The following is a 15,669-nucleotide window of genomic DNA, read 5'->3' on the forward strand; positions in this document are numbered from 1 at the left end:
AATCCACAATACAGGCCGCCATTTTGGTGACAATAATTAACAGATAGGCATCTCCGACCGACCGCTTTCTAGTTTTTGTTTTCTAAAAATAATTATCATCACAATAAGAGACGCGATCTCTTTCTACTTACCGCTGTTGCGGTATTTTGAATAAAATTAAGAGACCAAATGATTTCAAATGCAATGGCTTCGGTACGGTTGTAATGGGCATCTATTAGAAACCAGCGAAACAAATGTTAAAGTACTTAGCTGACACTCAAGCAGTACACAAGTTGTAGCTCCGGCGATGTCCCCTCGATTCTAAAATATGTTGTGTAGTGTAGTGAATCGGTCGGTGAGTTCGCAACGGCTCCATTCAACTCGGTAGCCGTCGGTCGCTAAATAGTCGACGCTGAAAATATTTCAGCACGGTATTCGAAGCGTTAAACAGCTGGTGAACGAGAGTTTAGCGCCGGTGGCGGGTGGCGGGTATCGCGGCGGGCGGCGGGCGACGGCGCGTGAGTGCGGAGCTGCGCGCGCGCCGCTCGCCGTCACGCCGTCAATGGCCCGGGTTATTTACCTCTCCTTATCACCTTTTGTTTTGCTCAAATACATGTCTCGCTTGACATTCGTAGCTTCCTGATATGCTACTGCACGCCTGCATTATGTGACGGTGCATCTACCTAATGCTGCCTTCGGACTTACGTAATAGTACTTTAACTATTTGTTGGTAATGGGAAATGTTATTACCTATGCAGAATTAATATTCACCTTTTCTCTTTCCTTGATTCTGAATAAGAACAATAGTCTTCTTCTAACTTGATACACAACGAATACAATACGCAATCACCAAAGAATTCTGGTCGTGTTTGCACAAGATATCGAGGATATCGAGCATCGCAGTGAAATAGAAGAAGCCAAAGCTATTGGAAGGGCTAACAATAAAGGCATCGGAGGCCGATCGGCGATACAGGTCCTTGTGTCTACATTAGCATCTCGAGCCAGGAGTGTGTGCAAACAGCGAGGGTCATCTGATGAAATGTTCAAAGGCTTTTAGTTCCCGAGAATTATTAAATGAAGCCCCAGGATCGTAATGTAAACAGAGTGTGTTTGTCGAGCCAAGAACCTGTTGCTTTGTCGACGTTTTGATGCGTGCTTCGGCTTATTGGCGGTTATTTTATGTCTGCTAATGTTAATGTTAGTGTGGCTGTTAATGTGGCAACATTGTGTCACCAAGTACATTTCCTTAGAAGCATCATTCTTACCAACTCTGTTGGATTACACCTCATTGCACCAAACAGTCAAGTGATCTTCAAATTCACATTTTGTCTGCAATCACAGAAGCTACCGTCCACCGTAACACATCGAGTAACGTGCTCAGTTGGCACAGAATATCTGCATTTACAAGTTATTTGTGTGAAGCATCTTGTACAATCAGCATTCCCTCGTATATTACGCAAACACGAAGGCAGATTTCCCTTCGACGTCAACAATACATTGCTCAAATGAGTGTTGCAACGACCTCTGCGAAACACCAGATATGTGTGGATATCTAGACAAATATGGAGGGGTTATGTCTAGGTAAACATGCAGGTAGCCATCCCGGGCGCTAACACTGCTAATGTGTGGACAAAGCTCGTCGTGACGAATCCTGCTAATAAATATTCCAGGGAGTGTGGATGCGCGAACATTGCCATCACGCGCTCCGGCGGGAACCTAATGAACTTCTTTGTCCTTTATGCGATGTTTCATCTCTTTTGCAACGAATGAATTTGTCTTCCTTTAACTGGATGCAACTTTTTGAGTAAACACGTTGAATTGTGATACATTTTTCGATTGATTCACTCCTCTCGCAACTATTCCTGTTTTTTGCATACCAATCTTGTTGCTCGTACCCTATTGGTGATTGCCGTGTGCCCAATCAATTCACACAGTCATCAATGTTTTCACCTCACACTACGACGATATCTCCGACGACATTAACAACTAAATGTTCAATATTTTATTACCACACGTATTTGTCTTGCATACCGACCAAACATGTTGAGCGCACATGACATCTTTCATTACAAGTTTCTATTTGATTTCGCCTCATAAAATCTACTAGCATAGACACGATTATGATTTCTATCACAAATATTACATTGTATAAAGTGTATGAAAGTTTACCTTTTATAATATTCAATAGAGTTGCGACGATATAGAGTATATGTTATAGTGTTATATAGCGGTATAGTGTTGTCGTACCATGATTGATAGCTGAAGCTATAGCTTTTCCATCAAAGATATAGAGCACATATTCCTTTAAACTCAATTCTCTGATGTAATCTTCATTGATATCGGTAGCTGTAAATCACGGTCTATTTAGAATTGAGCTTAATTCCGGACAGGTTAAGACAACTTTTGGTAGGGTCGTGTCAGCAGTAAAAGGCGCTAATCAACGGTGTGTCCTCCTGCTTAAATCTGGGTATTGCTTCGGGATTCTTCTGAGAAGGGCATCGAGTCCATTCCCTGTTTATTCAAATAATAAGCAAGTGGCTTGTTTAATGGTTCCGATGGATGAATTCTTTCACTTTCCGTTTCTTTGTTGGGGTCACGATCTAAAATGCATCAGTGTGTTATTGTTTTGTTTACATGTTACAAGTTGGGTGCAATATTGTGCCAAGCGCCGCGTTTCAGACGACGGCGACGTTTCATTCTTCATTTCCCTTGGCGACGTGTTAATGTTTAGTAAAATTCCGGTCGCTTTTATTGACTCGTCCAATACATACGTACCTTTTCATCGGCCTACTAAACAGCTTACAGTTAATACTATATTATAAAATCACGCGAGGGATTCCAACTTAGCGGCTTGGTTGTTCCGATTCTGTTTGCTCTGGCGTTAGCGCGGTTTGTGCTAACGTTATCCTACTTATCGGTGCGTGCAACTGTTGATTTTTACAGTTCGTCACATGATAATAACATCAACATGTAGTGTGCCGCGTGTTTGTTTTCTTCACTCGATTTGGTGAATCCGCAGCTTATAAGGTAGACGAACTTAAAAGAAACACCTTAAGTGGCTCATTTTATTGATATAACGTTTAAATAAAATTGCGGTCACCTTAAAAAGTAATAAAAGGTGGAAGGAATCCAGTAGCAGTCTGGGCCCATGAGAAAGAAAAGTCGAATGAAATGACAGGGTTGTATACGGGAGCGATTGATGTGATTATAGGGTTCCGCAAGCGGGAGTAGACCATTCCCCGTGAGATTATATCGTTCCTCAATGAAGATAAAGCGACGATTAAACGTTATGTGAATGAAGGCATTTGACTGCAAATATTTTTGCTCGGTCGATGACACTGGCATTTATGTACTTCTTATGGTTATATAAGCGTGTCGTCGTCGTACGTCGAAATATTATTGATGCAAAAGTACAATGAGTACCTACGCCACGAATCAATTATCGCTTCCAGAATACTTTGGCACGGACCGTGTACAGAAATTCGAAAAAAGCCGACATGTAATTTTAATATGAAGCACGATAAATTGTTGTGCATATTAATTGATATGGGAACACGCGGAACCCTGGCATGGGCCGTTGAAGGAAGCTTGCGTGTCGTTCCGAGGCGAGCGTTTATCCGAACGAAACATTTCACCGATAATAACTCCACACAATATAATAATGCGAATAATAAATAAAAATGGAAATAAAATAATAATTTTAATGTCGTAATTGTGGGCCGGGGGCTGTGTCGGCGCAAAACGCGCTCATTTCGAACAACGATTTGATTGCCGTTCGCAACACTTGCCTTATATTGATTCCGATGGAACTTTAAGTGCATTAATACTGGGACTGGTTTCGCATAGTCGGTACTCGTGTTTCTTGCAATGGAATGATGTATTACGCGCTGAGACCTGCCATTAATTCCTATGTACCGAGCCAGCGCTCTCGGATTTCCGTGAATCCGATTAAATTCACTCAATTGCTGTAATAGTTGTAATGATAGAACGGTAGATGATTGTTATAGTTGAAACATGGTTGGCTGCTTTCTAGGAAGGATCCGCTTTTATGGGGCCACTTTACACCTCTTTCATAAATAATAGTGGATTTCTCAAAAGGGTTACTATATTTGTTTGATGCTCTATTTACTAAGTTGGTTTTGAACGGTAGTGAACTAGTAATAAAAATAATTCAAGTTCTTGACTAATAAGGGCAGGTTTCAGCAAATGTTGTAAGCCTAAGGCGCATTATTGCGGCCACCACATGTTACTCTGTCGATATCGATATAAACAAAGAATAAAGTATAAATAATTGAATAAATTTAACTCCTCGGGCAATCCAGGAGCGGAAGCTCACGGCAAATTGTGTTTATTAAATGTGAGTACGAAAGTAAACAATTGTAGATTAAATGCGAATCGAAGGTGAATAACAGTTAACAGAATACAATGTTATTACTTTATTAGTTATTAACCCTGTGAATGCCGACGTTCGCCCCTGAACGGCTCTTGAAAAAATCGCAATAACTTGCACAATTAGGGTCGAATATAGACCATATTTATTTATAGTATCTCATTTTAAGCATAACTTGGACATGTAAAGAGTATTCTTAACGTGTCATCTTCGTATTTTTCTACATTTACGTGTAAGTTTGACGCCTTGCGACATTTATATGTAATTGCGGTTCAGAATGATTAGTCTCGTGGGCTGCACCTGCCACTCGCTTATAATTTAAAAATAAGTCATATGAAACCTAGCTGCGTACTGTAATTATGTTAACGTTACGTTGGAAAATTCTATGATTTGTAATAAAGTTTAGCCGGACTGTAACGGTATAAACCGGGGCAGTTTGGTGTTAAGGATGGGTATTTATTAATGTTTCAATGTTAGATTTGTTTGCAATATAGAATTAGATTTGGCTGTTTAATCGTAATGCTTTGATCAGCTTCTATTATTGTTAGTTACATCCTTAGATTATTTGATGTTAACAATTTCGATATTCTATACTTACTTAATAGTTTATATTTGGTTTTGGTTCAGGTTTAGCATTATTAACCATATCTAGACGACGACAGACGACCTTAATAAGGTCGCCGGAAGACGCTGGATGCAGGTCGCTTCCAACAGGTATCTGTGGAGATCAAAGGGGGAGGCCTATGTTCAGCAGTGGACGTCCTATGGCTGAGATGATGATGATGATGATGATGATGAACCATATCTAGCATGACTGTTAACATGCGTGGACACAAACACTGAATTGTTTGATTATTTATTTAATACACTATGGAAGACTTACAGCTATATGAAAACTTAACAAAACATAGGAATCATAGAGCTAATTAGAAGTCCTTGCTTATAATAACAACCGAGAAATAACGTTGTGGTTCTCCTTTGTTTTAGTCCGCGCGGTCCGAAGGGGAGTCTTCAGGAGAACAATCCTGTGAGAGTTCAGACGAGGGCGTCGGGCGTGACGCGCCAACCTCCCACCCTCACCAACCGCATCAACCGCTGCAGTCGCATCAGTCGCTGCAGACGCATCAGTCGATGCAGCACCAGCCCAGTCACAACCTGAGCCACCACAACTCGGTGCCGCATCAACCGCTGAATAGCCATCAGATGTCGCATCAGCATCAGAGGAACTCGCCGAGACCTCTTGAGAGGGAACTTAAAGTAAGCTGTCGTTGCAATGATTATCAAATTACTTTGTTTTTTGATGGCTCAGGCGTGAGCGAGTAATAATTAGTTCAAACTCTCTGACTGTTTCGCTGTCACTAGTAGCTAACTTCACAGCAACAAACTTATTTGATATGAGACATAGACCTTTATAATAAACATTTGAAAGATTGGCACAGTTGTTTTCTAGGCCTAGCAAGCATTTAACAAACCATGGTGATTTCTATCTGAATGCTAATTGCTTGCTATTAATCTCTGAAGATATTGCGGACGTGTTCTATAATTATCATCGTCATATTAATTGTCTTGATCATTTAATACAGCTGGCAAACATACTTAAATATTGTAGATTAATAGGAGTTATTTCAGGGTTAAAGTTTGAACTTCTTCAGAACCCAATGTATCCTTTAATTCAGTGTTTTTCTCTACAGGTGCGTGATGACTTCGAGTCTCTCAAGTCTTCTCTCCACCCCCACTTATCATCACTGGCTTCGCTAGCTCAGGGGGCTCCCCTATCGACCCCCAACAGTGTGTTCGCTCTAACGGGCGCGGGGGCCACTGGGGGCTTTCCCTACGCTCCCCCGGCGTTCCTGGCCCCTGCTCCCCCGCCGCCGGCGCAGCCTGCAGGCTCCGCGTCTTCCTCCTCATCAGAAGGCAGTGCAGCTGGATGGAGCTTCGAAGAACAGTACAAGCAGGTCCGTCAGGTAAGTTCGTGTTTTATTGATATTTAAGAAGATATTGAAAATTATATCCTGACTGATACCATTAAGATTTATGTCAATGATTTCAAAAAGACATCTTATAAACCGTCATATGTTATTAATGTCATAAATAACAAGTTAACTGAAAAACTAATTCTAAAACTTCAGACCACCCACAGAATCGTTAACTATAAAATTCAAAGCAAAACATTATCATAATAGACCAAACAGTTGCATAATGTATATCATAAACGCGTTTACCTACCATAGAGCAATCAAATAAAATCGCGCCGACCCTCACACAACCCTGCTGAATTATTAACCGACACACATTACGTGTCTATGTGTCCAATAAAATGGATTCCTAAATCGCTACATAATGGTCGGTTCAACCCGTTCCTTTGTTACATATTTCATTGGTTTCGCGAAGGGTTTGTCAAAACATGTGAGGGGTCATTCAGGCCCCGGGGTGAATAATAATCTGCTGTCGCGTTCGGAGGGTTGAGGGCAGATTGTCAATGTTGTTTATGACTTTATTGCGGGTGTGTGAAGGATTCGTCGTGAATTGCTGATGTTTTTATTATTATTAAGTTACAAATTGTTGCCGAGGCGGGTTCGGATGACCTTTGAAAGGGGTTGTAATAAGTTCTTGTTATCTTTATGGAAACGGTTGTCTAAGTTAATTCTGAATCTCTATGAATATTTATAACTAAATGACAGCTTGTAAAAGTAACTTTTTTCAAGGATTAACCTTCCCTTCAATACGAGCACTTAAGTCAGAAAGTTAACAAGTCCAGTAATTTCCCTCCTGATACAATGCGTAATAATAAGTTTTTTATTTTCACCTCACGACCTGAGGTAACAAGCTGTTAAACATTCTATCAAAAGGGAGAAAAGTATAAAATTGTTGTAGTTGATCACGCCTCTATTGTTCACTTATTAAATTGAGGCACGCTTGTATGCCTTTTACGTAACCGAATAAGGACTGACATTCACGCTAAGACTTACCGTTCCGACAAAATCGAATACTTTTTATTCTGAATACCAGGACCTATTTTAATTTTTGTCGTATCTAATATCCCTAAGCTGCCTGGAAGGTAGTTGTGACTACTATTGCCAAAAGTCATGTGCTATGCATGCAGCTATGTGTATATCAGAAAACTGACGATTAGCCCAAACGATAAGAAGAATAAAGTCAGGTGGAAAACCTCAAAAAGACTTACTTGAGTTGTTCATTGAACTAAAACCTTCATGCTCCTCAGCAGTAATATTTGAAACCAGTAGATTCTCATGATGGTGATCCTTCTTAGTAGCTTTCAGTGCCTCAGATATTTTGACTGTAAGTAATTTTCTCAGGAGTATTATTCTTGCGTCTTTTCACGGCAGTATCCATGGGCTTCTCATACATATGGCAAATTGGAGGCAAATTAATGAGGCAACAGAGTCTACTCGCGTGCCCGCGTTAACGAGGCCCTCAAAGACCCAATTGATACCTACCCGCAAACGGATCAATTATAAAATTAAAGAATATAACTTCGCTCAAGTATTGTGTTTGCGAGATATTGTTGAAGTAAACGCTTGAATCGAAGTAATTACAGGTTCAGTTATAACATTTATATAATTTGTAATATTTTATTCATTATGAAAGTTAATTTAATAAAATTAATTGCTCGTTTCAATAAAATAAATAGCTTGTTGCACATTGTATCACATAGTTGTTTTTTTGACTGTTATTTTGGTGTTTCTTTCGGAATCTCGGATGTTGGAATGTTAGAGTTTGTATTATAATCATTGATATCAAAATTAACACCACGTTTTCATGAAAATGGTGGTAATAATAAATAATTACAACATAAAGATTAACCAGCCCTTACTTCAAGGCGAAAACAATTTTGGGAAACACCGTTCAGCGGACAGCAACTCAAAAAATAGTATAATTTCGTTGTTTAATGAGACTCAAGTTTTTGGTCCTTAGTCCTTCAAGCCATAAGGTGTAGACCACGGTCCTTTGTGCCTAGCTTAAAGTTTAGCACGGTGGAACGTTGTGCACATTGCAATTTGCGACACAATGTGGAGCCAGTCAGGACAAAGGACCAAGACTTACAAAGAAACACTCGATGTGTTAATGTATTACAATTGGATGTTGACTAGCACTGAAGAATTCACTTTACGATCTGTTATTGGTATGTATTCTTAATACATTATTCCTTTTGATAAAGCAGCTACAATGTAAAGGCAACCGCGATTAATAAAGTTGTGAACACTTTATGAGAATATCTTTGATACAATGTTAGCACAAAGCTGATGTTGATACGTACTAATAAATTATGCTCTTATTCAGATTTTATACGAGTACTCACATAAAATGGGAGTTAGGTATCTATTGAACTTTATAAAGCTGATATGGTTCAATTAATATTCAAATTTTAGTGGCACCTTAAAGTGAGCGTTTAACTTATAGAGGTACATAATGTAGATGTGTTAAACAACATACCTGTACTCACTTGTGTAATTTATCTTCAGAGTCGTTATAATTCAATTAAAACGAGATTGTAGTTAACATAATAATTATTATTATTCTAATACTCAAGAATTTCGCTGTCAAAGTATTAATTTCCTTTCTTTAATGTACCTGTAATCTTTTTTTAAATCCAACTTTCCTTTTCTAAGTTTATATCCTTCAAATATATCTCTAAATAACATTTCGATGTACGGGGACCGAAACAAACGCGCGTTACTGCAATCGCTCGCATGCACGCGCGACTGATAATCGCGCATTTGCGTCGCGACTGCGGTGCGTTTGTGCAGACCGGTCCACTTGCGACGCGTCACGGTGCCTTTGTACGATTCCGATGTTACACCACCGTTTAGATATTGTTCTTATACTGTTAATGCTCTAGTTAATGTTGTTAGTTACCTGTAAATGTTTAACTTTATCGAGCAAGAACTTTATACGTAGGCAGTTAGAAAAATAGACGCCGTGATACTTAAAAAAATGCATATTTTGCCTGGAGCTGAATGTATATATTGAAACAGTCCCTATTTACTTGATAGAAAACCACAACATGAATAAGAATGAGCCACGTATCACACTGTAACGTTATAATTCTATCACTTTCTTCTATTTGATAAATCCATTTAGTCTTATTGACACAGAGAGTGATGAATTTGACGATTGAATGAAATCCGTGGCAAAGTTTACTTTGACTAGAGAAGGGACTCGGTAAATATGCTTCATTCATTCGTACTTCATTCTTCTGAAGTTAAACTGTGCAGTGATTACGTAGGGATCACACCTCTACGTGAATTTAATGACAAGCTGCAATCTTTTGCAACTTTAATTACACAGTACGCGTAGCTTGCGTGCGTATTAGAATATAATATGTTTATTTACTACCTTTATTATTAATTTCCTGTTATTAAACGTTATATAGTTGCTTAATAGTAAATACAAAGTCATAGATAAATGGTGTAATGAAGGAAAAAAATGTGACATTTCCCTTGCTCCTCCTACATAATTTGTTCGCTGTAACAAAAATTGCCGGTTGATACTCGCGCTGTTCCGTGTGTATAAACATTTATACATTTCCTAATCGCGCCCTCTTTAGGGCGTAGTCATTGAATTAACAGTTATTTGTGGAAAAAGACGAAAACTGTTCGATTTTCCACCTTGTGGTCACGTTAGTAGGGTTATAAATTTAAAAGTGTGGAGCTAACGTGAGACTTTCGTTCATAAACGGCGGCCATGTTGGAAAGTACGCTGGTTTCCGACCCTAAATCATTGTCGCGAATTATTGTTCAGTCCTTTTATTAGCGTCTACTGTGTTGCTTGTCTGATAGCGTATTCATAGAGTAATTTTAAAGCCCTCAACAATGTAGGCATGCCAATGGTCGTGGCTTTTAAAATTTACTTTTTGTATTGCAACTTATGTCTTATGGTTATTAAACTTTCGAACCTCTTAGAACTACTGTCCGCCTTTGTGAGTTGAGCTGTCATTTTCAATGTGAAATGTTTCTTCAAGGCTACAAAGAATCAAGTATCTATGTTATTAAAATTACTACCAATTACTCAATTTAAATACAACAATCCTTGACCAATACGAAGTGATTGATATCGTTTTCTTATTAAGACTAACAGACGAACAGTAACTCATAGTCGAACATGCAAAAACAGTTTCACGTACAAAAGTCTCGATTAAAAGCCCCAATAAAATTCCCAGTGTCCAAGATTCAGTATTGTCACGTATTAGGCTGCGCGCACGCCGCTCCTCCATTAGTCAAGTGCCCCCCGCGCAGGCGCACTTTATGTGCGACACGTTTGATTTTATACTATTTATCATTGCTATAAATTGCCCACATTGCAAAACATGTTGCTTGTTACAAATTGATGGGGTTATAGGCCGATTGTGAGCTTTGTATTAATCATAAAATTAATCAAGTTAGCGTTTTATTTTAGAACATCTTCTCAGGGTCTGTTTATAAGTTTATTTTCGCACTATCTTGTATACATATTACTAGATAGGTAAAGTAATATCATCTGGTCTTTAGTCACGCATAATCTTCACTGACAGACGAAACAGCTCCTTCGCGTTAGTTTCTTTTTTGCGAACAACCCCTGAGTGATTTATTGTTATCAGCGCAAGTTCCACTGTTTTGCTCCCTGTGGTTTGTTCGTCCATAAGATTGCAAATAGCTTAATTTTCTTTAAAAACGGACCTTAAAATGTAAACAACATTAACCACACCCAACGCTTCTGTAATCTCAAAAGGTGGTTGTTTTAAATGCACGTGAACTATTAGATTCGCTTTAAACCTTTTAAAGTGGTAGTAGGTTATGGGTGCGACGAAAAAAGTTACTTATTTTTTTAACTGGCAACCCAAACGATTAGCCAAGTGAGCCATCGTGCTGGCATTCGAGTGCTTCGGATATTTATTCCGTCTAGACAGTTTATCTAGTGGATGGTTTCGATACGTTTATCGGGGTGGAATGTTTTATACACTTGAAATTGAAGGTTAACGACGAATGAGCTTTTAGGCTTTTTTTCTGCACTTCTATGCATTTAAGCGATAGCAGTTTGAAAGTAGCTAATTTTCTTCTATTTGATGCATACTTTCTTCTCCTCCAGTAAATATACAGTTATTGTAGGTAATATCATCTATGCCGAACTTATTTAGATACACATATTTTTCAGCCAATTAGTTAAAATTTTAAAGCCATCTCGAATTATAATAAGCTCTTGTTTACAACAGTAGTTTTGGTGTTATCGTGATAGTGTCATGACGTCACCCTTACAGCTACATAACAAACAAATTAGTCAAACATTAAAAAGCATTGGAGACTTCCGATCCTAATTAAGGTGTGTTCAAACTCGTTATTGTTGTTTTTTCTTTAGATTTAGATGCGGCTATTATCGTTAAATAGGCGATTTGTCGTCGCAATTAGCCTTAAAATGTTGTTGTACATAAATCGGTACGATTACGTGTATCGGCCTCATTATCGGCGGTGCAGGCATTTATCTTGGAACTACGTGTTATATGCACAGTTAACGTTGAATGGTTTATTGTTTTGACATTATAGAGGTATCAATTTGTTGTGTATGATGAATATTCATGAGGTAGTATAAAAAATATGAAGGATGCTGCTTGCGTTACAGACCTCGGAAAAGATGAAGAACATAAAGCTTTCCTGGGGAAAAATGGAGGACTGTCGAAAGTCACACATAAAGATAAGAGCTTTCATTTTCTTGGCAGTAGACTTAAGGTATTACTACGAAAATTTACAACCTATCTATTAAGTAAAATTAACTTTTCCCGTGAGAGCAAAGATAGTTTTTATATTTGACGTGGGTTTTCCTTCATTTATAGATTTTAGATTATAAATAAATGCACTGGTAATCGCAAAAGTAATAAATATTTGCTTCATCAAGCAACCTTTACCTCACCTTCAAAGTTTCAGTACTGATGTCATCGCAATACACAATTCTTCATATAATACACTGATAACCATCAATATTAACTGGTTAAAGTATTCAGTGGACTAAATACAAAAATATCGATACATTTAACTAGTGAAGCAATAATTACTAAGACATTATCTAGTGACGTGCCCCGATTTGTCGATATTGAATGTCATTCTTAAGATAATGACATTTTGACGAGACGTCCAAACTAATTGCTGACAATTGTAGGTACATTGTTATGTTTATTCTTATACATACCTATCAGTTTGGTTGAAAAGCAGTTATGTTTTTTAGGATTTAAAATCAAATTGAAAATAAACTCGTATAACCGCCATATTGACCGCTGATTTTCACCTGAAAACATTTTATTACGAAGAGGTAAGCATATATTTTGAATTGATTTGACTGAAAACTAACCGCGTAAGTGCGTGAGATATTATTACGTGACAACTTTTTAACCCACTTCCCAAAAAGGACTAGGATTTTTTCAGTCTTAAGAACTCAGAATTATTAATTTAGTTTTTTTTTTTAATTTGGAATTCCAATTTACATCCACTAATTCCCTCATATACACCTTTTATCACGACAACCTGATATCCCTAGAGTTACCTTCTATTCGGGCGACATATTACGCGCAAGCGTCTCGGCGTGATACCGCCGCTGACGCACCCCAGCTGATGGTTATTTCTGGGGGATCGCATGGGGCCCCTAGCTGGCGCAAGTCACGCGCCTTGGGAGTCCACAACCATGGTGATAGTTGGGACTTAATCGATTAATGGCTGTTTAAGTTTTGGGAGTTTATATGGGAAAATGGGATTGTCTTAACAAGTGTGTCTTAACTGTCGTGTTGGATATCAAACTTTAATGATGGTCCAACAAGATGAGTTTTCTGGGCGATTGACCAGGAATATTTTCAGCTATTGCTTCTTCTTTTAGATAAAGGTCTTTGCTTCTGTTAGGCTTGTTCTTCTGATCAATGTTTTCATTTTAATCGCTATCTCCTTTATTTTATACTCGATTGCAATGTCTAACCAGTGGGAGTGCTATCAATACGTGCAACAAGCCGCATGTGGCGTATTCATTTGATATCCTTTTTATTCGCATTTGTTGCAAACAATAAATATGCTCGTCGATCAAAATAGTCTACTATTCTATATTTTGTGGTCCTTTGCTACAATTTATAAATGATAGGACCAAAGCTTTTACTGTTTTTCCAAACATTTTTCCTCAATTCCTCAATAAAAATTGAAAATAGTTTGTTTGTTTTCACTGAGTCATTTAAATGATTACCACAGTTCATACAATAATCTTCTTGAAAACAAAATGGTCGATATCATTCGCGAGTGAAATCAGTCGAATGTTTGAAATGTGAGCAAAACAAATCTAAATGCAGCTTTCATAGTAGAATTTAGCGTACTACAAGATATTTTCGTATCAAACGGTTACTACATCGAGAAGTAATTGGTATTTCTACTTATACTTAGATGAAATAACTTGCGGATAGACTGAAATGATATTGATGAAGGCAAATGGATGGTAATTGGGCAACCTGACTTTGTTTTCACCATTATCGAAACTACATTGTTTAAGAGTATCAACTGATTTATTATTTGATACGATCCGTCGATTGACGGCCTCTAAAACTTGTTAGAAATATGATTTTATTGCGTGTTAATTCCACGTTTCTAGTAAACGTAAGCGATTCCGCGTGATTTCGTGAAACATGTTTATTTGAAATTGTTTTATTTTTGGAACTGTTTACGCTTAGAGTATTTTTGTGTATTTGTAGTTTTTTGTTTAACGGATCACCATTCAATGTTTTATTGCGATTCTAAGAATTTGCTGTTACGTCAAAATGTTTAGATATTTCCTTGTGATTTTGCAAATTGGTGTTTTTGTTACACTGATGATTATGTTTTGGTCTCATATTTATTTTATTATCGTCTTTTCATCTGTTTATTTGTTAGATGCATTCCTAATTTTGTTAGATGCACCTACAATCCTAGATCGTTTTTATGATCAATGTATCTCACGCTTCATTTTATTATATTGCTGGACCTTTTCAATCATGAACCTCATTTGAATTTGCTATTATAACCTACAGATCAGCAATAGTATTTTCATGTGCAATGTCGAAATAGTGTGGATGGCCATCGGCAGACGCGGCCATATGTATCGAGTCATCACGCATTAGCGTGTCGGGTGACCGTCACTCCGCAAACGTGCAACACGCTATAAATATATCAACCGGGATTCTGTTATCATTGTCTAAGATATCGAGAAATGGTTTTAATGAGATTTTGAAGTTGGTAAATGAATTTTGTGTAGTTTTGGAGACAGGATTTGGTATGGTTGAAGTGGTAACGCTTCTCTGGAATCTTTCTCCCTCTTGCGCGTAAAGGATCGCGAATGTCAAAAAAGCTTATCTTCTGCAGTGACGCGGTACCAAAAAGCACCGTTATATACTTTTCAAAGGCTTGTCTTCGCTACTCATTCAAATTGGCACAATCATCTACATCACCTTTTATTCTCTTGGCCAATTGCCTATCACTAGTTCGCGAATACCGTTCAAATTTACTTGTTAGATTTACATAATTTACTCTCCTGCCAATTCTGGCGCACTCACCCCTCTAACATTAAATCAGTGATCCGATGTCGTAACCCTCTTGGCCACGCGTCTTAGAATCTCTCGTGTTACTAGTGGCGCGAGCTACGAGGGTGCGAGGGTGCCTCCTGAAATAGAGGCAGAGCATCTGCCGGTATTAATAGCCCCCCAAAGTGAATGTAGTATCAAGGACGCGGACGTTTATATCGCGTGATTGAGGGGGATTTGTTGTTTGGATTTCGGAATGGAGATTGCTCTTGGGAGAGATTTTTATGTACGGTTTGGTATGGCTGGAATTTGAAAGCTATGGTTGATAAGACATATTGGTTGATGTTTGTTTGAATGTGTTTGCAATCAGTCGTTACGTTTAAGCAAATAGTAGTGTTAACTAATTCAGCGGAAACAGTCCGTCAGTGGATCACAGCAGTTAAGGCATACAATATTTTTATGACTCGTGCTTTTAGTATTGTATGAGTAATTTGACAAAACATTACAACTTCCTTCAGCAAGCTGATGAATTGCCTCGTTTCTGTACACCAAAACCACGGACATGGATTTATTATTTATATTACAACTTCCTTTACTTGAAACCCCTAAATCGATACGAACATTTGGTTGGCAGTTTTTGCTTCAAACATTCCTATAAAATGTTTATCACCGAGGCATCGTACACATGTGGCGGCAACCCTCTTGACTGAAGATTATTCTAAAATTTCCAGATTGCCACCCCGGGCAAAAAATAAATAAATCCAAATGCAAGCACAAAAAATGTCCC

General features: G+C 38.1%; 1 protein-coding gene across 1 annotated transcript in view; it reads left to right on the forward strand.

Annotated features, from left to right (window-relative positions):
* LOC124638060 (protein dead ringer) overlaps positions 1 to 15,669 on the forward strand; it is a 106,436-nt gene that overhangs the window by 26,798 nt on the left and 63,969 nt on the right. Inside the window, exons 3-4 of the mRNA XM_047174866.1 lie at positions 5,357 to 5,626; positions 6,061 to 6,333. Of these exons, the coding sequence (XP_047030822.1) occupies positions 5,357 to 5,626; positions 6,061 to 6,333 (543 nt within the window). The remainder of the gene's footprint in view (positions 1 to 5,356; positions 5,627 to 6,060; positions 6,334 to 15,669) is intronic.

Source organism: Helicoverpa zea, chromosome 17 (genome assembly GCF_022581195.2).
Source record: "Helicoverpa zea isolate HzStark_Cry1AcR chromosome 17, ilHelZeax1.1, whole genome shotgun sequence".
NCBI classification, from domain to species: Eukaryota; Metazoa; Arthropoda; class Insecta; order Lepidoptera; family Noctuidae; genus Helicoverpa; species Helicoverpa zea.